Genomic DNA, 25,501 nt, shown 5'->3' on the forward strand with positions numbered 1-25,501 from the left:
CTTGAAAATGGTTATTATTTTAGGTTATTGAAAAAAAGATTATTTTCAAGTTTCTAAAATATGTTCAAAAATGCATTTGCTTTATCAGGCTAAAATGGCTTCGTATCGTTAAGATGTCAAATATGATAGAAAAGAAACACTGCCTAGGAAAGCAATTCCATTTATTCGTCAGGTTTTAAAATATTTTCTCCATGACGTACATTGTCATTTTTAAATATTGAAGAAGCTTTGTAAACCAATAAAGAAAGAGTGAAAAAATTAACTCAAAGGGACAATGAAGTTTTTCCAATATATTTGGAAGCAAAACATCCGCTTCTTCTTAACAGAAGTAATAAACCTGACTGAGCACAACTTGACAGAGCTTTTTAATAAGCACTAGTAAACAGACGATTTATAAACAGATACACCCACATAAACTAGTTGATCTGGGTGAGGGACTTAGAAAATGTGACAAAGTTGTTTCAACTCTGTAATTTAAAATAAATTTTTTATTTTGCCCTCCTGGTACATGTGTTCAATGACTGGAAAATTACAGGTAGTTAAGGTGCCACTGTGTATAACTGAGTACTTGAGGAATGTTTTCATGACAAGGACGAGCTTTCTCATTAAGCTTATCACTTTCTTCTAACCAACTACCCTGTCACTACTAGCAAATAAGTAGAAAAGATGAGCAAAACAGACAGGCATTGCATTATCCAAGCAGTTTGTTCTCATTGTTCATTAGGGTCTTCCAAATACTGCATTTAACTAATTTGCTTCAGGTTATGTAGTAATTTCTATCTTTAGAGCCTATTCATTCTATCTCAGCTTTGAGATATTTTTTCAAATAAGAACATAGGGGCTGAGTCAAACAAAAATCAGACTTTGTATTTGCATAATTTTGTCCAAAATAATATACTGAACTTAACTGCAGAACGAAATAAGTTAAAAAAAGGAAAAAAAAGGGAAAAAAAAACCAAACAAAAAAGATCCTTAAACCAAAGCAGTGTAAGAGTCCATGCTTGAGAAAGTAACATAAAGTCATGCTCCATTTCAATATTCTTATGCTGAAGTCAGTGTTTGGTTTATGATTAAAAAAGGATGACAGCACATTAAACATTTGGCTAATGCTTCTGTCTGTAATTGAAAGTTGACTTTTCGTGGTTTTCATTAGTGTCAGAGCGTTCCTCACATACTCTGTGAAATGTTCTTTAAGTTGCCCTGTTCAACTTCATTGAGTGAATTAAACAAATTATGACAGGTACAGTTATTATGACACACTTATATAAGGTATAAACTCAAAAAAAAGTACAGAAATACAAACTCACCTTCCCCTGGCTTGTTCAAAAAACTCTGCAAGGGATCAATGCCTATCTCTTGTTCCTCTGTTTGCAAAGGGTGGCTGGTTTCAGACACAGAATGATACATACTGGCAGTAGTAAATCCCAACTGATGAGTATTTATCTGGATGAAAAAAAAACAGAGAAACAAACACTTAGTATTCCTTTAACTATTTTTCAATCACACGAGTCAACAACAAAAGTACTTAAAACCTCCCCTTATTTTCCAGGCACATGATCACCATTAGTTGTCTAATTAGCAGAACAATCGTGTATCCATTTGAACGTTGTAAATGTATTATTTGGAGTCCAAAAGAATTGTTATAGCTCCTACAAATATCACACTACAAATAAAAGTCCAAGTGTGGTTTTGAAGACTGTAAAACAGGGCAAGAGTTTCTTTCCATCCTTCTTCTAGTTTTCCCTACTCATCTTTTAGTCTGTTTCCAAGGAGAACCAATGCTAGTTCTTGGGCATGATGAAGATTATGGAGCAAAACTGAGGAAAGACCATCATCATCACTCTTCTGGACCCAAGACTGTTCATCCCAGAAATCTTCCTTTTAACCACTTCTTTTTCAGAAATCATAGGTCAAGTATAACAGCAACAGACACACAAAAAGAGAATGGATTAATACTTACTAGCATGATAGATGAATTTGGTTTTATCAAGATTTATATTAACCTGTGTCTTGGTTCTGGCAAGAACAGGTTTTGCAGTCGCCAGGAGGTGGCATGACCAGGGCAGAGAGGTTTTTCTATACCATGTCATGTCACTACCAGGGCAGGGAGAAGGGAGTCTTTTCTGGGAAGAAGGTTTTTTTTCTGGTCAAGTAGGAACGGCAGAGGTTGGGTAATGTGGCTCTCATCTGGAGGGAGTGTTGTTAGGGTTTCCACAGTGAGCAAGAATGTTTCTTTTCTTGTCTTGTCATCAGTTTCTTTCTTTTCCTGTTGTTAAGCATTATTGCTGTTACTGTTCATTTTTCTTATCTCATTGCTGTTTCCAGTAAATTGTTCTCATCTCAACCTGTGATCTGTACCTTTTGTGCCTCCAGTTCTCCTCTCCATCCCAGTGCAGGGAGGAGGGAGAGAAGGAAGGAAGTGAGCTGTGTGTGCCATGCAATGGTTTCAGTGGGAAAACTTAACTGGAGAACACCATTCCTAAACCAGGATGGACTTCTAGAAAGATGATGTTAAGGAAGCATTTTAAGAAACGTAATTGACAAAGACATCTTACAAAAATGAAGGCCAAAAGGAAAGTAATGGCAGAACTAAAACTTTAGGAAGTAGGTGATGCAGATTCATCATCACAGGCTTTTGAATGGCACTCACATCACTATCAAGCAACTGAACGAGAACTATGTTAGAAGTTCATTTGAGGAGTGCTGGAAACTAATACTGGCTGCAACAAATTAGAGGATGCCAATAAGAGGGTGAAAAGCAGACAATGTTATGATCAGTGCATAAGAAAGAGAAACGATCTTTCCAGTGCATTAACAGTGCAAGAGTACATTTGTCAGGACTGCATTTTAGTCATTGTACAGCAATTTATTAACTTACAACACAAAAAAACCTAAGCCAGCTAAATAGGTCTGATTTGGCCAAGCACACTAAGTAGCTACCTACGACTGCCAGATGAGTTTTAAATATCTCTTAATTTAACTGCTTTGTTTACAAGTGCCATAACTTTCTAACAGCAACAAAATTATTCTTAGAAAAAAATATAAAAAGAGATACTAGAAGAGGTATGCATCTACACTTTCCGGACTGGCATATTAGCAAATTTGAAATCACTTCAATTATGCTTTTTTGTTCGTTCCTAGAAGGTATGGCACTGACCAGGTAGGCTTTACACCTTCAGTTTACTGTCAATAAATGAAGGGGAACTGGGATCCTTAAGACTTTTTATGGTCCATACCTTCTTAATTTTGCTATTAAGTTATGAGGAAAAAAAACCCAAACCCAAAAAATCCCAGGATAATTAACTAGTTGGGCCACTATTAGGCAATTACTTGAAACCAGTGCACCCAGGCTGTTTTCAAAAGCATGCTCTCTCAGCTGTATTCCCTGAGGGGTTTATCCTCTATGTGCCCGGGCACTTGTGTTACTGTGGTGATGAAATGATCCCACCATCTCTCACTTCTCTTCAGCTAGTAGGGAACATCTGAAGGTCTTGGGAACAAGGAGGCAGTAACCAAGGGAAGGTAGGACTTACATTTGAGCAGTGGTACACCTTTATGTCAACTTATTGCAATCATCAAGTCATGTGACAAAACACACCACAAACCCACAGAATTGCCTTGAACAATTCTATATGAGGCTCAGCAAAATGTGCTGCGACTGTATGCATACATCACGTGTTTCCTCTGCAATTTTAAAACTGTAACAATGAAAACTGCATGAATGGTATCCTGAAGAAAAATATTTACAAACTTGTTAGCCCATTAAATAACATTTACCTGTAGTCTTATGGCTGAAAAAAATATAAAGAGATGTTTATAAATACCTGATATTTTAAATAAGTAAAAGAAAAAATAATTTATTTAAAGAAAGAAAACAAAACCCCCACCAACTTCACAGAAGTAATTTTTTTTTCCTGCTGGAATTTTAGCTGCTGCTCTTGTTTCTTTTTCTATACAGCTGTAAATATCTTTTTCCTGATCAGTTGATTTTGTCTTCACTAAAATGACAAGCTTTTTCAGACTGTGCTGCTTAAGTTTAACTGTTTATTTTTATGTTCCTTCAGAGATTGTTACACAATCTGACCAAAGCAGAACCCTGAGTGTCTTTCAAACTGAGAACCAGGCACAAAATGACATTACCAGCCATTATAGTTCTAGCAGCTACCACTTAATTAAGACACAGTACGTTTCAGACTTACACTGTCTTACATCCATAACGTGGTATCAATTTAGCCCTAGTAAGTTTGCTCTTCTATGTCCTCTTCTGTATCCACCGTTTTTTTTTTTAATACTCCCCAAATGCCATACCTTTACAATCTATATGCACCATAATTTACTTTACAGACTGTTAGAGCAGCCTTAAACAGCTGAATAGATTTACTTTTGATATCTGCACAGTAATTTAATCGGTTATTTGTGTTTGTTTATGGATACATATGGTTAGAGTTAAAAAAAGTATCACTACCTATTAGTCTTCACTCCTTAGTCCGAGCAATTTTCTTCACAGTTTTATACTGAAGTTCTTTTCTACTCTTCTAACAAAGAGCAAAGGGAACTATTAAACAATTACAATTACACTTGGGATCTTTCTCTGAGACAGATTAATTCTTCACAGGTTTGTGGTTGATTTGTAATGGCCTATAACATATTGTTCATATTAAATAAGATACAATTTAAAACCATTCTCAGTGTGAAACAATAAAAATGTTATAAACCCCTGAAATTCAATTACTGGATTACAAGACTTGATTCTAGCTGGCCCTAACATCACAGTGAAAGCACCTATTTCTACTTTTATTTTAACCTCCAAAGTTGAAGGGCTAAGGAACTCAAAACACCAGGCATGCTTCCCACTACTGGGAGTTCAACTATTCTGTAATATACATGAGAAAATAATTAAGACCATGTATGAAACATTTATCTAGTCAAGGTAATTAGCAGAAACATGAATCCACTCATGAGCCCAAGGAAAAGGCAGGCATAGACTCTTTGGCTATCGGCCTTAAGTAACAGGTGGAGCCCTCATGTGCCACCAAGGACAGTGCCACAGGTTTGCTCCTCATTGGCCACCACACGCGGGCTGAATCCAGTCTGCCTTTCAGTGAAGGCACTTGCCAGCACATCTGTTCTCAACAGAGACCAAAAATCCCTCCAGAGACAGGCTTACAGATTCCAACACAGAGGCTCCACCAGATATTAAAAGGGTTCTGTGGAGGTACCTGCTTACAGCTTATCATCTCCTCTCCCACCACTTCCTCCGTATTCCATATGTGATGAAATACCAACTTGTTTTCATTAGGAAAAACTTAACTGATGTTTACTGACATTTACCTAACTAACAAACTCTTTCTATACAGCAGAGATAAACCACTTGCTGCATTAGATAGTCTGATTTAACATACCTGTTCTAACTCCTTTTTCTCACAGGGTATTTACTCTTAGTGAGTACTTAGTACTTACTTGAAAGTCGCTGGCTTGTTTTTTAGATGTGAGAAGGTTATTCACCCAAGACTTTACAAATATTTTGCCTTCCCTACTAGCTACTCTAACACATTATGTGATTTCTACCTTCTTTAGCCATAAAGCAGTCTTATATAATCGTGCCTTCACTAGCATTGCCATTCTGCCTGTATACAAACTTGTGAGTTTGGAATGCTTAAAAAAAATTACATTTAAAACATTCAAAACCAAAAACCACTTCTTCTCTAGACTGTCAGTGGCATCAGGCTCAATTCAGCCCCACTTCATCTTCCACTAATATGTATAAGTCATACCTAGCTAGACAGAGATAACAAGGCAAAGATAAAAGTTTCTATCATTAGCTGTACTGCCAGTGAAGCACCCATCACTTTTGGACTGGAGCTGGGTGAAATGTTGCAAAAACATGCACACAGAACTGTACAAGGCAGAAGACTCAGCTGCAATAAGATTATAATAAATGTTCATATAATAAAATTATTATAATTGACGTTCATAAAGAAGATGGAAAGTTCAAAATAAAAATAAAATTTGTTGCACTCTTTTAGCAGTGAGACTATTCACTACTGCAAGCAGTAAGATTACCCTCAAAAATGTTGATAAATCAGTATTTCATAAACAAAACATAGCACAGTTCAACATGAATACTGTACCTTATTTCATGTCATAAGACATTCACTAATGTCTTCACTTGCCACAGATATTGAATAAAAGTTTTCAATATTCAAATAAGCAGTTTATGGATTAAAAGCATTGTTTCAGAAATGGTGACTAAATTAGTTCAATCTAAAAAAAATAAACACACAAAAAATGTTTCCCTTAATCATCACTGTTTATACGGACCTTGAAAAATTATTTACTCAAAGAACAAAACGCACCAAAACATATCATAATTAACATTTAAGAAGTGATGAGTATTCATACTGTTTGGGCAAAATTAGAAAATACAATCAGTTTCAGCAAGGGTATTTTGAAGGTGTAACTGAGTAGGTGAGACAGAATTAGGCAAAGCTCGTACACAACCCATTTTTTCCTCACTTCCTTTCCCCCCATGGTAAAATGTAAGGAGAGGAACTGCAGGCTTGGGGAGGTACTCAGGATGAGGGCTGAAGAACTGCCCAATTTGCAGCATTTGCTCCACTCTTGCTCTCTGACATCCTCTTACTTATAAACAATCAAGGAACAGAGGAAGACATTTTATGCTTGAAGAAAGGCAAATGAGAGCCCACTAAACTCTGAGGACAAAGCTGAACAACGTTGCTGAATCTTGGATATGCTAAAAATAAAAATCAGTTTCCATCAGTACCAGCAAAGCTACCTGAATATCACATTTCTGAAAACTACTGAAGCATACCAAGGTATTTAAATAATACTTTGCATTCATTCTATTAGATTGCATCAACCACCTTCTCCACATTATCTTTGGGCCTTTATTTCATGCCATATCCAAAGTTTACCATTTTAATTACTTAAATTGATGACAAGTAGAGGAAATACTTGTTTAGCTAAGTGATAAATTAGCTGCCCTGTGAAGTCAAATTGATTAAAACGACCTCACTTAAAACAAGCGTCTGATGTGGTAATGGTCTTATGCATGTTTTGTTAAGTTTGACAGCATCATGTTATGAGAGTTCACAACTCTGCCCCTCATTTGTGGCTTATGAAGTAATCAAGCATGGTAGAACACTGAAGTGAGGATTTTCCAGAATGTGAAAACATTTTAAAGTAGGTAAGAAATTAAATATTAGGAGAATAAATATGCATTGTGTTTATTTAAAGCAAAGAAGCACAGATGTCTTCCAAATCATCTAGAAGCAGTCCCATATCACGGGTTTTCTTGCACTGGCCAAATTAAATTATTCATCCTGAACCAAGAATTAAAAAAAAATAAGAAAAAGCATGCTAACTAGAGGGCTGAGTAGAAGACAGTCCTGAATATGAACTTTGGAAAATGAAGACATGAGGACCATTTGATCTGTTTCAAGCTGGATATTTTGCCAGGACACTCATTAATAGGTATTTTTTTAAAATCTGTTCTTACCTATAATATTCACTGCTTTCTTCTTTGCTCTAGGAGTGATTTTTACTTAGAGACCATCTATCTCACAGGACAGTGATCTTCTGCTCTCCATCACTAGAGCTCTTTACTACCACCATCTCTATTTAAATACAGAAGACACTAGTCCCAGTCCTCCAAGAGAAAAAACGCCAAAAACCTCCACCAACCCAAACAACCCTCCCACGCACACAGAGCAGCTCAGAACCAGCTAAGATTCCTACTCAGCCACTTCCACAGGTTGCCACCACCCACTGAAAATACATGCCTAGGGAAGAAGACTTACTAAGTCTGAAGAAAAGTGCACAATTTGACTAACTTTGGATAGGATAAAGCAAGTCTGTTTTCTTTTATAAAATGTATCAGATTATGTATCATTAAAATAGAAGGATGCAAACATAAAAAATAGTCTGGCATGGTGGAGCAGATGAACATTAACATCAGCTGGGATCCAGAACAAAACAAACAAGATCATGCCTCTGATGGACAGGTTAACAGCCAGTGAGTCTGATGGTCCTGAATGCAATTAATTTTGTCCCATTTAATAACATTTCCTGCATTTTAACTTCTGCCTGTCTGATCTCTAATACAAAAACAGAGTTACATTGGACTTTAAATAAGTTAATTAAGTATTAAAATCAATCATGTGAAAGTCTTAATATTTAATATTGTTAGATTGTATATCAAAGTGGTTTTATTATTTATTTACTCCAAACCTTTCCAGAATACTTCATGTGGCAACAGGGAGTCTGTATCTCACAAGATAAATGCATTTACAATGCCAAATAAATTATATATAAAAGCATTTGTCTTAATACATGTCATTCAATATTAAATATCACCCATTGGTACCACCCTGAAACCCTAATCCATTTTTACCAACCGCACATTTGTATTATTCAAATGTTGTCTATTAAATAGTTGTCTCGAGAGCCACAGTAAAGGAATACATACCTAAGAACAATTATCATAGGAGATTTGAAGCACTGTCTACAGTTTTAACCCTACAACTTTCATGTCTTACCAGTACTTAAACATGCAAAGTATAAATTCAGTAGTGAATTAAAATGTCAGGGATAGAAACAACACAAATAGCCTGGGACCATGACAATGTATTCTCTTGGTATTTCATATGATAGTTGAAAAAAAAACCAGACAAAAAACTTTTTATTCAATAAAAACTTAAAATTGAATTAATTTCAAAGATAGCTACTTGTTATAATCAGGGAACAAGTTCATGAACTTGCTGGCTTTCAGTTTTCTTGACGTTATGTGATTTTGCGAGAAACACTAGTTTGACTAAGGAATAAAAACTTGAATAATGCAGAGAGGATCAAAATTCTTATGCCATGTTTGCTACTAAGTTTTATAGCCACAGCCCCCTCTTATCCCAGTCAACAATTTTTCCCAAGATGTAATGCTCTGAACAGTGTAACCTGACATTTATGGCTAAACAACTTCTGTCTTGTGCACTGAAAATGGTGACAATGAAAGTATAGAGGGCATCAACCACCTTAAATACCCAATTCTATAGTTTTATGTTCAGTATGGTCTCACAAAAAAAAAAAAAAAAAAAAAACAAAAAAAAAAAAAAAACAAAATAGCCAGCCAAAGCAAGCCTCCATTTTGCAGTTTCAATTTCCAAAAGAACCCCAAAAAATCACAAATCCCATAGCCTTAACACAGAACTGTAGCTATTCTTAATGAAAAACTATGTGACAGATCCACAGCGAGGCTGTTAAGAGAACACAGCTTTGATCTAACCTTGATTGCAAGAAATACCAGCAAACCAAAAAGAGATCCAGTCAACAGCTAAATGTAGCCTGTGCCCTGAACATTCCTCCACCCACAAAAGCCACGTTTAGCACCAGATGTGAAAACGTTATGTTGATGCATTTTCACATTTCTTCCTTTCAACTTAAGTCTCCAACAAAGGCTCCTCGTAGTCAGAACAGTTGATAAATTGAGATGTGTAAATCCTTTCCCATTGTCTGACATGGTTAAGGCCTGAGCTGAAATATTGTATCCATCTTTAGTCAGATAGCACAGGACAAGGGCCAGTTGCTGCAGTCCAGAGAGAAGCAAGTAGACCTATTAAGAGCATAGAAAATATAACCTATGACATAAAAGTGAAAGAAACAATGTTTTGCCTTAGTGAAGGTGAAAGAGAAGAAGGATTAATGCCATAAGAGTTCAAATCCACTCATCATTCAACTAAAAATTTACTCCCTTTTCTTAGAGTAATCTAGAGGTGGTAAAACCCCTATTCATATTAAAAAGATTCAAACAAACTCATTAAATGAAAGAAATACTTTGTTTTATTTTAGAATATAATTTATCTACCTGATCACAAAACAGTTCAACATGATTTAAATTAAAGCTTTGTTCTTCCAAATATGGTTACTGCTGTTTATGGTATGCTTTTAAGTATTTAAGAGTTTTACTTTCAGAAACACACAGGCACCATGCTATGCTACACACTTTATGTTTTAGTAATACAAATGTAACTCAAAGGGCCAAAGAACGTCAAGACTGAAAGAAATCATCAAAACAGTGAACTGGAAAAAATGGCAGCTTAGCCTGCAGCCTTACCCAAAATGATAGTAACTAACTTAGACACTAAAAGTGTATTCAATGAAGTAAGTTTCTGGAATATCACAGCTTTAAAGCAGTAAGCAATTAATCTTGGATTCAGCCTTTATTCTTTCACTATTTTTAGAAAACAGTTTCCTACAGGGGTTGACAGAATTTTTATAGAAACACCAGCATGGTTATGCACGCACAGAAGCATTTACATCAAATCTTTCTCTTCTAGTTTTCTCTTCTAGATATGCAGATGCTAAAGCAGCATGGTATCATGCTGAGGTACAAAGAAAGTTGGTAGCAACCTCATTTGCTAAAGAATATGAGAATTTCATAGGCACTTCAAAGGAGCAGAGAGAGGCAGAATTTGTTTCATACCATACAATGAAGTTTCTATATAACATAAAGACCCACAACCCATGTTTGCCTATGTGATCCAATCCTGATGAGTGAATTCAAATCAGACTTACACAGGAAAACCTGAAATCTGATTCTGCTGCAGCGCAATGACTGCAGACAGCAAGGATTCTCCACTACTTCTGCCAATAGGAGTAGTAGTTACTTATGTGTAGAAGTCACCCTCAAAGGAAAAAAGGCTCAAAATTAGGGCTACTCCTGGTAAAAAACTATGCTGAATCTTCTTCCCAAGGGCTCATTCTGTGTAAGGCACAGTATTTCTCTCATGTACTGCCTGCTCACATTGCTTCTCTTCAGCTTTGCCACACCTGCAGTAACAAAAGCAGGATGCAGAGGAGCCCCTCTAGAGGCTCAATATTTTTCTGCTATGGTTACTCATACCTAGGATGTAGTGAGTTTCAAACAGCAGTATCTAAATGAAAGGGAATAAAATACCTCAAGCAAAGGAAACCTCTTAGACTGGTAAACATAAGCTATGGATGAAACCTGCTAACTTTGCATGAAGATATCAAGATACCACTTCTGCTATGAGTAACATTTTACTCATGGTTTTTGTGGCAGGAACATATCACTGTATTCCATGCTACTAAAAAAGATGACAGGACAGGTTCCTCCTCTCACAGAAAGTTCACTCTGCTGCTCAATACATCCTGATGCACCACTTTTGTTTCTAGTAGTCAGAAACTCTTATTACTAATTCCTGCCAAGGTTCATAATATTATAAATGGGAGAAAATTATAGTGCAATAATGCTCCTTCTTTAATAATTTGATCTCTTAATACAGTGCTACCTGTTACAACTTATATTCCTCTCTCTTCCTACTCTCATATTTTTCATTAAAATTTTTTAGCAGCTGGATGAAGTGTTGTCTGCTTTCCTGTACATGCTCATCAAACTCCCAAGGGAGTAAGTGGTCTTGCTGAAGTCTTCAGACACAGAGAAGCTAGGCTGATAAAACCCCTGTAGCATAATGATTTCTATAATGCACTGATACTTAGAGGCATTTATTCCTCCTAAAAATTTTTCTGGGCAGTCCCTGCTGCTTGCCAGAGCATGTACAACACAGGCACACAAGTCCCCAGTGCAAGCAGCATGGTACATCAAGCACACTGCCTGCGCCACCTCAAAACCTGAAACAGATGAAGCTCTTAAACAGCAAGCAGGAAAGCAGTATTTTGCAAGGTTATATAGGAGCAGAAATCTGGCTACTAAAAAGGTATTTAATTTTGCAGAACTTTACCTTCAATTTATAGTAACAATAAGAATTCGTAAAATAAATTAATTCAGAAATACAGATAAAATACACTGTTAAAACGGGGGAAATATGTGAGTTGCAATTAAAAGGGTTTCTTGGTTTGACAGTAAATTTGTCACCAACCACTTCTTTACCTTAAGTCCTGGGTTGATTTTGGTTTAGAAGCGGGTCAGCACATACTGCACAGCAAGAAACAAAAGCCTGGTTTTGCAGGACATTGGTGGACAACATGTAAGTAGCAGAACAAGACCTTAGGTCTTCGTGACTAAGAAATCCATTGCCCTGAGATTTATATATATTCCTCTGCTCTGGGGAATGAGAGCAGAACAGCAGGCAGATTCTCTAAAGCTTTTTGATTTTTATTAGATAATACAATAGATTGATGGCTCCTAAATAAGTTAAGCTTTGTTGAGTGCTCTCTCTAATTCAGCAGCCACTATGACAGGACTGAATCTCCCAGTGTTCTCTGAATACCAAGTTTTGTTGTATATAATCAGCAAAAAGAACTGGAATTCCCTCAAAACAGTAAATAGATTTGAAGAATTGTATTGGAACAACAGCTGTCATTATACCTCACAGAAAGCTGACAACAGCTTTGAGGCTAAGCTTTTAAGCCCATTTTATTAAAAAAAAAATATAACTGATGTAAACAAGTTATGGTTAGAAACCTCCTTGATTAAATTTTTCTTGTTTTTAAAAAGCCTTTTAAGATAGTTTCCTTGTCTACGCTAGACAGACCAGTATGACTTTTTAAGAATATTTAAGGTAAATATCCCAATATCTGAATCATGAAAGCATTCTGAATCCTCCTGGACAAAATGGCTGTTTTCACATTCTTTTTTTCAAATATTTTTATTTTCTTTTTCTGTCCTTTTGACCAAATTTATTCGTTTCTCTCTTGCTCAACACACAGAAGACCATTTTGCAAAAAGGCAGCTTTCAGATTTCTTTTTCCTGACATGGACTGTATGATCTCAACCTGGCCACAAGCAAAATCCTAAAAAAATGTTATTTTTGCTATGTTGTTGCATTTCTGCTAATAGTTGAGATAGAGAGGTGCCCTAGTTGAGGCAGAGAAGTGACCTAACAGTGGTCAGGCTCAGGACCACTCAGTGCATTAAGAAGAATGGAATCAGAATTTTGAACTGCATCCAGAAGTAAATGGAAAGAAACCAAGCATATAGAATAGAGGTGTGATCTGTTCTCACTTTTCATTCTTACTTAATAGCAAGGCTGTGCATCTTGGGGCACCTAAAATTAGTTGCTGCTTTTGAAATTCTGGTCATGTATTATTCATCTTTTTCTCCTAAAAGGAAGACAGAAGATGGCAGTAGCAGGTGTTCCTTGCTTCCTGATGGAAAAGGAGGAAAAACTTGACCAAGGGGATAGATCTTTCTTCAAAAGAGGGGTAGCAGACAAAGATTGCCTAGCTGAGATGACTATTCTGTCAAACACATATCACAATTCCACCTGTTGCCAAGAAGGCTTGAAGGCAGCAGATCCTCTGCCTACTCATCCAAACTCTTGTGTTTTGGAAGTTCCTGTTCTTTACTGGGGAAGAAAAAGGGAAATCCTGTTCTGTTTTAGCAGCCACACTTATGAGCGAACTACTGAATACAACAAATCTAGATAACTAATATTAATTATTCACCAGTTTTGGTTTAGAGGTTTTGACAGCATCTGATCAGAAATGAAAGTCAAAACACAAAGATAATTGAAATAAAATTATTTAGAAAGGCAGGAAATCACTCCTCTACTATGCCACTCCAAGTCAGCTTGCTTTCTCTCAAAGAACCCCGCATAAGACTCCCTTCACCCATTCAAAAAACCGAACACAAGTATTTTTAACATGAACATTTATTTCTAACAAATGCATCTCGTATATCTGTGTGTGTGAAATTAGTCTGTTTGAAAGATCATATCCTTGCCTCCTTTAAATGCAAGGTTGACTCTGTATTCAGTGTAGCTCTCTCACTGCACTGATGCCAGAAACACTAATGAAGAAAGAGGAGTCACCCTCCAAAGAGATATACACAGCCTGCCCTATAAAAGGTAACACAGGTGACAAAGGAATATTTTAACTAAAACTGTTTGCATTCTCAAAGCCAGTAGGAATGATCATGAGAGATCTGCAGGAAGGAGCAAGATTTTCACTTTCTTGGGTTGTTTTTTTCATGACTGAAGCATGATTTGACCACTCACCTTCCCAGTTCACAGATAAAATGCTTTAGACCTTATCCATACCCTAACTGTACATGTTAAACTTTTAAACCTATTATTTTCAAGAAATGGCTACTTGCATGGATATGTGCCATGCTGTCAAACCACTTCTGATTCACAGTATTCATGATCTTTAAGAGAGCATCTGAAACATCTACACTGATTTTCCTTCCCACTTGCCTTGGTGTGACAGATGTGTGAATACTTCTTAAAATTTAATACAGCAATTATTTATTTCAGATCAGTTTCCTGAATAAAAGGCACACACAGTCTGCAATAACCATCCCAGGACTTCCTCCTGCATGTCACTCCTGTACAAGTGAAAATCAATTTACTCATTTTTATTCTAGTTTATATTTAGATAGTCCATCATGAAAGAGCCCAGAACTTTTAGCCTAACCCAGGTCCTCTTTATGCCATATGTGTATGCAATCTACTACATCAATCAAAACGACTCACAGTTCAGATGATGTGTACACAAATAAATGTACTTTACCTAGAGGTCAAAATGATTTCTGTAAGAGCACAGAATATTCTCTTGTTTTTAGCTACCTCCCACAACCATGAAGTATAAAAATTTAACAAGCTGCAAAATAACAAACTGAGCACCATACATCGAGTTTCTTTAGTGTCACGCTAGGAATGCTATAATTATAATCAAGAATACACTTCACTTTTAACTCTGTTTTTACTGTATCTTTCTACCTTGTGGCCTGTGGTGGCCTATGCCAGTTTTATAAAAAAATATGGTTAGGGGGGAGGAAAGGGTAAAAAAACAAAAAACCAACCCAACTTAAAAAAAATCAATTCTGCTACTCAGAGATCATATGTGCAGGAACTGAGGTGTGGATCTTGGCTTTTTAAGATAGTGCTTATATGTTTCGCCCTTACTCCTGTCTCAGCTTTTGCAACCACATAATACTGTCTGGGGTGATCACCATGACAGTAGATAAATTAGGATTTCACTACCATTAAGTATGAATTGTTTCTTAACAAGGCTACGAGTCAGTGTAGCTCTTAGTTGATGGAACTGAAAATCTTTCAAACCTGCAGTACAATAGGTAGGATTTTAAAAAAGTGTTTTAGAAATGCTAAAAAATAAGACAGGCTGAAATGTATACATATCAATTCACTGGTTACATGAAGAGAAAGCTGCCACACAAATGCACTGAAAAAGGCAGAAATATTTGTCTAAACATGGTAGGAAAAACACATTGCTGAAATGTTGATGATCCACTTTTATGGTTATTTTTATCTGGACAGCAAACTTCTTTCTTTCATAGACATTGAACAATATCACATCCAATGAGCACAGAAGTTTTCTTAAAAAGCCATGATTTATTCTTTGTTCAATTTGACTAAGAAAATAAGCCTATACTGCAGAAATGAAAAAGGAATGGACATGTTATACACCTGACAATTCAATTAAATTACTGTCTCATATAAGCATGTGGAAAATAGTTTCTGAACTTGTCATGAGAAAGTGGAGAGGTTGAATCCTGGCTACTCTAAAACTCTCATTCATTTGATCAGCTTGGACAGCCAGCCTCACAGCTCTGATGTCCATGTGCAAGGGCCACTGCCCTAGGTTCATGAGGAGCTCTTACCCTGAGACATTTTGTTTGCTCATCTAAGTCCCCTATGTAACTACTTCAGGAACCTTTTTGTATTTCAGTACTATGCATATTTCTGGTAGAGATTTGGGATTGTAATTTAAATATACTTTATGTTATTGTGACTCGTAGGTATTCAATTAGCAAAGGAGACAGCCGCACTTGTCCACCTCACATTCATCTCTGGAAAATAATTTATATATACCAGTTGCTGTGTAATGACTTACTGAAATAAGCAAATAAAATATTCAAAGGGCCTTCACTGATTTTATGACAATGAAATCCATAGCTGTGATATTCCAAACAACCCTAATTTTTATTTTCTTAAGTGTATTCATGTACAGTGAAACAGAAAAGTATAATCTTACTTTCTTTCCAAGAAAACAGGATCTGAGTTGGAAGCCTAAATGTCAGCCCTGAACATTATAAAATTATACAGAATAAGTAGGAAACAGGGCTGATAGTGCATATAAATATGACAGTGTATTAGGCTGCATTTAATTACCAGTTCAAACAACAACCTGATCTAACCTTTGACAAGTAAAATAAATGTTCTGAATAATTTAACCAAAGCAAACATTTGCTGTTAAATGCTGGCTAATTATAGTAAGAGTTGTACTGAGAGGGGGAAAAAACCCAAAAGAGATGGTAATTTATACACTTCTCCTGCAATTGCTACTGCAAAAGCTATTCCTTGAAACCCTTGAATTTTTTTTTCCATGCGGGATAGCTATTAAGTATCTACTTCTGCAAAAAGAAAAATCTGTCTGTATTTAAAGGAAGAAGCAGCACAGGAAAATAAGAAATACTCCGAATACAGAAAGCAAAGTAACATTAGTTTCAAGAATATCCATCTTTTCTGTGGGTGGCTTTGTGATATGAAAGGTCTGTGTTTGAAATGTCCTGTAGCACAATGAAAGATAAGAAAGGGTAGAATAATGATTAAGTCTTTTTCAAAGTGCCAGTGAAAAATCACACAAGAGCCTCATTATAGGATATGGGAGCACAGTTCAGTCATGACCACTGCCCACTGCACTTCTGAGAAGAGTAATAAAGAAATCTAAATTCTTTTTTTTTACATAAATATGAAATTAGCAGTTAAATGACATAAATAAAACACAGAGATTATTTAAAAACAACTCCACCCAAAACATGTAATGATGAAATAATTCCACCACTGTCACTTTTATTTATTACTATAGCCAGATATATTATCCCTGTGAAACACTGAGCTTGTTTCAACAAGAACCTAAATATCTCAGAAAAACCAGCATTTAAAAGTCAGCATGCTTTGAATATTGGAGCATCAAAACCCAAGAAACAGAAACCAACACAAAAAAAAAGCATACATGCTTTCCAGTTGTAGGCTATTTATAAAGAAATTAATGGGTTTTGCTATCTTTGGGCCAGAAGTTTCACTTATTTATGTCACCTAAAGTTATCAGAAGCATCAGCTGTCTATCTCCATGCACAATAACTATGATTCAGAAGAATCAGAAGACCATGAAAATTTCACAGAAAAGCAATGTATAGTAAACGAAAGAAGCCTATAAATCCCTAATCTTGAATATATATTAATATTTGAAGGCTTTATATAATCTGCAAAGTAAAAAGTGAAAACCATTAAAAATATTAAAACTGACTCTAAGTACGCTCCCCTCTTTTCCCAAAAGTAATTTGTGTGCAGATAAGTTCTGGCCACCAGTTTCTAAGAGAAACATATTATTTTTAAGTTACCTTTTATATTTTCATAAATATTTAAACTCTCCCTGAAATTTTAAATATGTTTATAGAGACACAGATGCTAACACTCTTAGCCTCTTACATTGAAAAAATATGAATCAAACTGTTTCTTGCACCCTGTAAGAGAAACAATTTTTAAAAGAAACAAATAATAAATTCTTTCAAAAAAATTACCAAAATTTGTTCACTTAATAATCAGTCAGGTGGAGTCATGAAATTGAAGCGCATTTTCTAGCTTACAGTGTAAAATGAGTATTAGATAATCGAGTTTGAAGGTCATTACTATTCTTGCTCTATAGTTCATGACAAAGTCCTTAAGCAAAACAAAATAGTAAAAGCTTGACAAGATCCATGCCTGACACTGGAGAAATCCAAGTACAGAAATAATTTTACACTGTGTCCACTGCTTCATGTCAAATGGACAGTAAAATGCACTGTTTTTTCTTATGCTGAGGCATCCATAAAAACATACTCAGCTGTATTTGGACAGGACAAAAGGAAATCTGGGGCAGTCATTGGTAAATGCAATGAATCAACTCTTCACTGTTATTGCACTGCACATAAAACTCTGGCATTTAAGCACAAAACTGGAACAGACCTTCTCTGGAGTTGTTATATTTGTGCTCTGCACTTGAAATGTTACCAGGTCAGTAAGGTAAATTTCACTAATAGGAGATATCTTTACCTTTCTGTGAATTAAACCGTAGTAAGAAATAAAAGTAGCCATTCAATACTAAAATTTTATCTTCTCAAAAATACTTATATTTTAGATAAAAAATTAAAGCAACAAAACCATCCAGGTCATAGGTTGTGAGGGCTGATGGGAAGATAAAAGTACAGTAATTTATATTTAAATAATTAAATCTGATAAAAACACTGGTAGAGATGCTAGCGTACTAAAAGGCTGATAGTTTAAAAAAACCTAAGAAAACTCTCTCTGACATAACTGCAAGGAATATACACTGTTACTGAATATCATTTTAGGTTTGGCCTGACATAGCTGGAAGGGTGATTATAACAGAGTAATTTGGTTACAGATGTCCAGGTACTTCTGTGTAAACTCAGTAATACTTTACCCAGTATGGCACACCTTGGAGGACAATTCATCCAAGTACAAGAAAAGCATCTCCAACTAGACCACTAAAGGAGAAGAGCATTTCTTGATACTGAAACTATTCAAGCCTCTCCCCTGACTTTATGCACCTAATTTAACACTGAAAACAAGTAAAGACTGAGTTAATCCTTCAGATCCATACTTTTGGGCAATAGGTTACAGAGAAATCAGAAATAGCAATAAAATAAAAAGTGGAATGGATTTCTGACCAACAGAATGCATAGCAGAGCTATTACTGTGCAGTTCTTTTTGAACTACTCCAACATTTTACCCTGGTAGTCTGTTATTATAAGTAACAATTACTTTAGCCTGTACACATTTTACCCTGGTAGTCTGTTATTATAAGTAACAATTACTTTAGCCTGTACTGGAATTTTCCTGCATATTTCAGTTTGCATGTACTTGTAAGGTCTTCCTAAAGAGAATTCACTTTTGTGTAGAATGGCTTTATGATGTGGATTAGCTTCCACAAGGGATCTAAATTGACAATAATGAATTCATTTTATATAGTAAGCTAGACTTAAATGAGAAGTGAAAGGCCAGTGCCAACAGAGTTCAGTGATCAGCCACTGTTGTTCTCTCTATAATTCACTGGTTGCCTTTAATAATTACAGCATTGCCTTGATAATCTGTAGCTGAAGCACACTGGAAGGAAAGGAAGAGAGAATGCTTCTTGTGTTAATAGGAGAATTGATTTTTTAAAAAAATCTAAATGCAGACCCACATAAACTGCAGAGTATTTATAACGAACATCTAAGAACACTGACACTGGTTTAAACTAAAATTAATTTATATCACTCAAATCCGGAAAAACATAATTTCAAGCCTTGATCTTATTAGGATACTTAATGTAATCTTATTAGGATGTGAGCTTCTATATATCAGAGTGTTTTATACATTGCAAATATATTTTAAAGAGCTCCAATAAACAATAGTGAACAATTCACCACTGATCTCCAAACCTAGTTTCACAAGGGCAGATTATTGGATCCTCAGCTAATACAGCAGTGGAGGAGGCAATGCCTTGACACAGACGATATTGCTGCTCTACAGAGCCGGCTGTCACATGAGTGCTAAGAAAGTTTCCAGGACTTTCTCATCTCTTAACTGCCTGAGATTTAGCACTGAGCAGCATGCTTTCCAAAAGGACACAGTACCTACAGCTTCAGCGGAAGCAAATGAGGATCATAGATGCTTAAAATTTCAGAAAATCAGGCCTGGTGCCATATACAAGGAAAACGCTGCCAGAAATGTCACTCACAGAATCCATGCCTGCCACTCCACAGGGATTCATATATGCTTAATGATGGCTAGCAAGTACAGAGAGCAGACCTAGCTAAGGAAAAACAACAGAAAACCAGGCAGCAGGCAAGCGATGAGCACTCTGTCTGCACTTGTATCCCCACTGGCAAAGTAAAAGTAAAATGGTTAAGAAACCGGTAAGTCTGATGCCAAAATCTAAAATGTTTCTAAGGACTGCAGCAGACCTCAAAAGACAGTTTTTAATTTCATTTGAAACAGTTTCAATACTTCAACATTAATGTATGCACATATATATTAATGAAGCAGACATGTTAATCCCCCCGATGTCGATGTCTGTGAAGCATCTTAGCTCTTCCTTCCTTCAGCAGCAGCCGTGTGTAAGTAACATACTGTGGCAACATATGAATAGTTCATAGCTCCAGCAACAAATGAATGAATGAACGGTGACCTAAACACAAGCAGCCATTAAGGTTTCTGTTTCTTTACCATCAGCTATTGCATATACTCCCGGCAAACAAGTGTGTTTTTCTGACATGCACACTTGTCTGTTAATAAGTTAAAGTACTATTTCAGTCAAGAATCTTTATGTTTTTCCCCTACACGCTTCGTTTCTTGCTACATGCATTGGAGTTTTACTCTGTTAGAGATGCTCATGACAAGCCACAGGAATGGAGGTGATGCTGCCAGGGACTAAGGTAAAGGATGCTGCAGAGCTCTGCAGGAGCAGCAAGGGTCTGCCATTGCTTCCCTGCACTTGGAAAGCTTACACACAAGCTTTGTGAAAAGCACCATGTTAGCAGCACTCCTATTTGATTTTAGTGCGCACTTATATATCCCATACAAGACTTTAACAAACAAACTATGAGGCAGGATAAAAAGAAAGAAAAAAATTCTAACATTTTAAATGGTATCAAGTATGAAATAATTCCAAAGTGCTAGGGGTTTTTCCCTTTTCTTTTCTACTTTTTTTTTTTTTTTTCTGAGGAGTGTATGTTGTTATTTAGTTTGATTAACTAAATAACAACACACCATTTTTGGTTTTGTTTTTTGGGGTTTTTTTCTATTTTGACTTGGATTTTTTTATGCTTAATACAAGAAGAAAAGAAGACCAAAAATCCCCACACGAAGAGCATACCTCTCTTTTTCAAGGTTCGGCTCAAAATAACTCTAGTAATAACCTAGTGCATATTGTCAACACAGTGGGTTCAGAGATAAATTACACTATATTTAACACCCGTGCAACTAAATTCCAGTTGCAGAATCTCCAGCAGGCATCATCTATAAGGACAAACACTGGCCTTTAAGGGACCAGCAGATAAAATTATAAGTGGAAGTAGTTCACAAAAATACTTTTCCAATTTTAAATGGAATGACTGACACAAATTTACCCATCAATGAAAACTCCACAAAAATCCATTTTTCAAATCTTTTATCTCAGTTAAAAACCGGAATCCATTTTTCCTGTTATTTAAAATATATGGTTTAAAATTCTCAGCCCCTGCAAGTCTTGCAAAAAATAATCTCTGCAAAAATAAGCTCAATGAATTCAGACAACCTAGGCCAATGAAAAGAAACAGATCCTGTGAAATGTTAGTCCATTAAATGAGCACTACTCTGATGGATTTATCTTTGTAGAAAGTAGAGAAACACAGAAGGAATACTATCTGCTTGTGATAAACAGATTTTTTTTTCTTTTCTATATTATGCTTCTTATATACAACTATGGAGTTTTATTTTGTTCCTTTTCAATCAAATAATTAATTTGAATAGTTGGTCAAAGGAACTAAAAGTCTCCTAGAGTGCAAAGTGGATGACTGGCTCCTTTATTCCTGAAGGTTGCATCAGGCTGTCTTCTAATTTTTAAAGCCAAAATTTCTAGGGAATCTGCATTCAATAACTAATGCTTAAAACTTTAATTCCTTGAACAGTGTGTGTGTGTGTGTGTGGGTGTTACAGAAATGACCAGTCCTAATAATTCAATACTGAGATTAGCTCTTCCCCTTCCACCATCAACCCTGAACCATATATCAAGTATGTAATTTTTTTTTAAAAAGCACTTCAGTTTACATGATCCCAGTTTTCTCCAGCTCTCTCACTATGTTCTTAGACTGACAAGGTATAACTTTTAAAACTTCTTCTTGCTCCCATTCTTTAAGTAGTCAGAAATATGCATGCATGTGGGTATGAGGCGTGTTAATGCAAAATATATATTACTATATAGGTAAAATAGTACCTTTGCTGGATAAATGATGCTACTCCTTTTACTACAAGATAATTTCAACATAAGTGACCAAGAAAAGAAGAGGTTGTAAGATATTATCTGTTAGAACATAATGTCTTTCACAAATGAAGAAAATAATTACCAGAAACCTCCTGTTATGAACAATAATTTCATTTTCCTGAACTGAAGCCAAACAGCATTCAGCTGACTGAAAAGTAAAATGGCTTACAAAAAAGTAACATGGGTGAAAACAGAGTTCGTTCTCAGGATAAGTGGCAAATGTATACAAAATGGTAAAGTGAAAACTTAATTTTAAAATGTAGGTGACATAGATCTATCTGAGATGAAAGGTATGCTGGGCAAAGAAAAGGTTAGCTGATCAGATTGACAAGACCAGAAAGATTTGGAAACTGCGGATTCCGCAGCTCCCTACTGCTGCCTTACCCAAAGCACAGGGAGGGATTATAGTGATGTAGAAAGAAATTTGGAGAAGTCCTGGACACAGTGTGAGTTAGTCTAAAGCCATAATAGAAGGTGGACTTGGTGGACTTCTCCACTGTGTGTAATTCATTTTCTAGATGCTTGGAACCAAACTTCCAGTTTTGCTGCAGATTTACAAGGCCTTAAGTCAGCCTTAGACTCCTTCCCTCTCCTCTCTTTTCCTTCTCCTACCTAAATACTAATTTCACCTTTATTCTTGAAAATTATTTACATTACAAATTAAAACTAATGTGTCTGAGATTATACGAAAGCCACCAATTCAAATTTTAACTGTCACGAATAATGATCTATTTTGGATTCTTCTCATTTTAGGACTACCTTGTATATACTCATGTATTTCTTTTCAACCAGAGGTAAGAGGTTGCATGGACACTGACAGACTATTGAAGGTGAAGAGGTTCTTTCATGATAAGCCAACATAGCCCTAGGCCAATTTTGGGCATTATCTGGCAAGCATTAATGTATTGGGAAAGCAATTTTTCAAGGTTCAAATGCACAAAGTGCAGTGTGTATTATACAGCTATTAAAAAGTAGCATTAACATAAGACTGAATACATCTTGTCCATGTAATTATCTACTCAATTCAATATGTCCACAGAACATTTACACACCACTAAAAATATACAAATATATAAACTCCAGTAAGAAAAATCTCTACTGTACCACTCTCTTGGGTAGGTTATGCTCCCCATTCTTTCTTGGAACCATATCCCGGAGTATTACTCAAAAACACAACTAATCAAGCTTGGGACTCCTACATTAGTATCTACAAAAATTATGAAAAAGCGATCAGAAATTTAATGGGCAGTACATATACCTATTAATATGATCTGTTTTATTAGGTCCCAGTGAAAACATCTTATTAGTTCAACAATTAAATGATTCAGAAACCATTCACACTATTTTTGCCTTTTAGCAGTTCCAATCAGTAGCACATCTAGGTGTAATCAACAGCAGCAGGGGGCTTTAGGAAGCAAAACAAAACAAAAACAGTAGGGATCTTTACTAGTTTACAGTAATTTGTACAAGGAGATGTTAAATGTTACTGCAAGTTAGCCCAATATATGGGAAAGCTACAGGAAAATTCCCGACTATGTACAACTACTGTTTCAACACAGCAATATCAATATAATAAGCTTTTTTTAAAAAATTGAGTATTTAAAGTTTACAGAATTTCCTTTCAGATCTAGAACTTCTTTATCTCTTTTTTGTCCCCTCCATTTTACATCTTCTGTAACAAGATCAATATTTGGGTTACCATGTATTCAGAATACATGGATGTCACCCCTTAAATTTGTGAGTGGGCTGCACGAGTGATATAAAGTCCCTTTTCTGTAGGAGTTGAGCACATGGTCTAAACAGCACTTTTAGCCCCTGCTATGCATGGTAGCGAAACTATATTTCCCATATGTTAGTGCTGACAGGCTGACTGATATAAATTCAACTCAAAGAAACTTACATACAAGTTATTTTTATGCTTTTTAATCCTTTTCCTCTATTAACAGTGTCCCAGATATAAGAGAAGAATACATTAAAGAGAAATTGATAAGTGGTGCAATAATTTATGCACCCTTTGAGTGCTAGGACATCTGCATAAAACGAGGCCATCGCCTTTTTGATGTCAAGGATCTTGGGATAGTTCCAAATTGTAAGTATTTAAATCCTAAGCTCTTAAATTCCCATTGATTTTTATCACAAGCGTGAAGAGATAAGCATGCATCTATCTTTTTGAATCTGCCCTTGTTAACATCTCTGAAAAAAATGTATCTAGCCACAGCCACGCAGCACTCCTAAAGGACAAACAGGGAACATCTTACAGTGAAAGCCCACGTTGCCACATCTGTAACATTCCTCCCAATTCAAAGCAACTTTGCATAGAAAGAACAATTGCACTTTTGGACTGAGGCACAGGCAGAGACACAGCGATGACACACCCTCACCACCCCATCTCCTCTGCAGAACCAGAGAAGTTCCGATATTCCCCTTTTTGTCCCCTCCATTTTACATTTTCTGTAAGAAAGAAGACCAATGTTTGTGCTAACATATATTCAGAATGTTCTCTATCAGGCACTCTGTGGGATGCTTTCTTTGTGCCCAGGTAAAGACACATGAAATTTAAAGTTCTTTGCAGATGACTGTCTCAATGACCACAAAAAGAGCATCAGAAAGCCTTACACTTGCTTGCGCCTCTTGAAGAGCAGAAGGTCAAAATTATAAACATAATCAGATTAAATACTTACCATATGGATAACTGTATTCTTTTCAACATTGTAATACACTTTGCAGCCAAGCCTACAGCTCTAGCACACAGCTTTACCAGAAATATAAGAGCAGAACATGCTGGGGTCAAGCCACGATGAAAAAGCACCAAGTGGAATCCCTGCCATACTTTTGCAGAGTACACTAATTCTCTCCCAGAAGCTGCCAGCAGGGGATAAAATATCTCCCACCTGTCCTGAAAAGAGGATATTTTCCAAAGAAACTATATAATTTACTGAAAAGGCACCTGCTGAACCAGATAAGAGGCTGTTATAGAAGTGCAGTAAATTCTGGGATCAAAATGCAACTTCCTTCCGCGGGTGAAAAGAGTAGTGGCCGTAGAGAGGTGAAGAGAGGGACATTTCACCAAATGCTAGAGAAGAAGGGGGAACTGTCAGGGACTGGTGGCACAGCTTGCTACTGTTGCTGTTCACTTGTGATAAATTCAGGTGAGGTAAAACAATGTGAGGTAAATAGCCTCACTAACTCAATTCTTCACCTTGCTATCTCCCAGACTATCTGGTTCAAAGCTCCTCAGAGAAGCTTTTAAGGGAAAGACTTCAGACACAGATATTAAAAATAGTGAGCTTGACCATTATCAATAAAACAATTTAATGTAAGAACAGTTTAAATGTAGTTAAAGCTAAGGAAAAGATTCAAAGCTAGGCCACAGATGCTTCATCATAACCAGGCCACAGATGCACCATCATAACTAGCTAACAAAATGAATAATCTGCCAAACATATTAAAAAAAGCATCATATTTATTTTTAATTAAT

General features: G+C 36.0%; 1 protein-coding gene across 9 annotated transcripts in view; it reads right to left on the reverse strand.

Moving 5' to 3' along the window:
- The window catches only part of TBC1D5 (TBC1 domain family member 5), a 315,747-nt gene that overhangs the window by 184,500 nt on the left and 105,746 nt on the right, over positions 1 to 25,501 (reverse strand). For all 9 annotated transcript variants that reach the window (XM_026798892.2, XM_074538136.1, XM_074538133.1 and 6 more), the window contains one exon: positions 1,308 to 1,443. In XM_026798892.2, the coding sequence (XP_026654693.2) occupies positions 1,308 to 1,407 (100 nt within the window). In that variant the 5' untranslated portion in view covers positions 1,408 to 1,443. The remainder of the gene's footprint in view (positions 1 to 1,307; positions 1,444 to 25,501) is intronic.

The sequence above is a fragment of the Zonotrichia albicollis genome, chromosome 1 (genome assembly GCF_047830755.1).
Source record: "Zonotrichia albicollis isolate bZonAlb1 chromosome 1, bZonAlb1.hap1, whole genome shotgun sequence".
Lineage (NCBI taxonomy): Eukaryota > Metazoa > Chordata > Aves > Passeriformes > Passerellidae > Zonotrichia > Zonotrichia albicollis.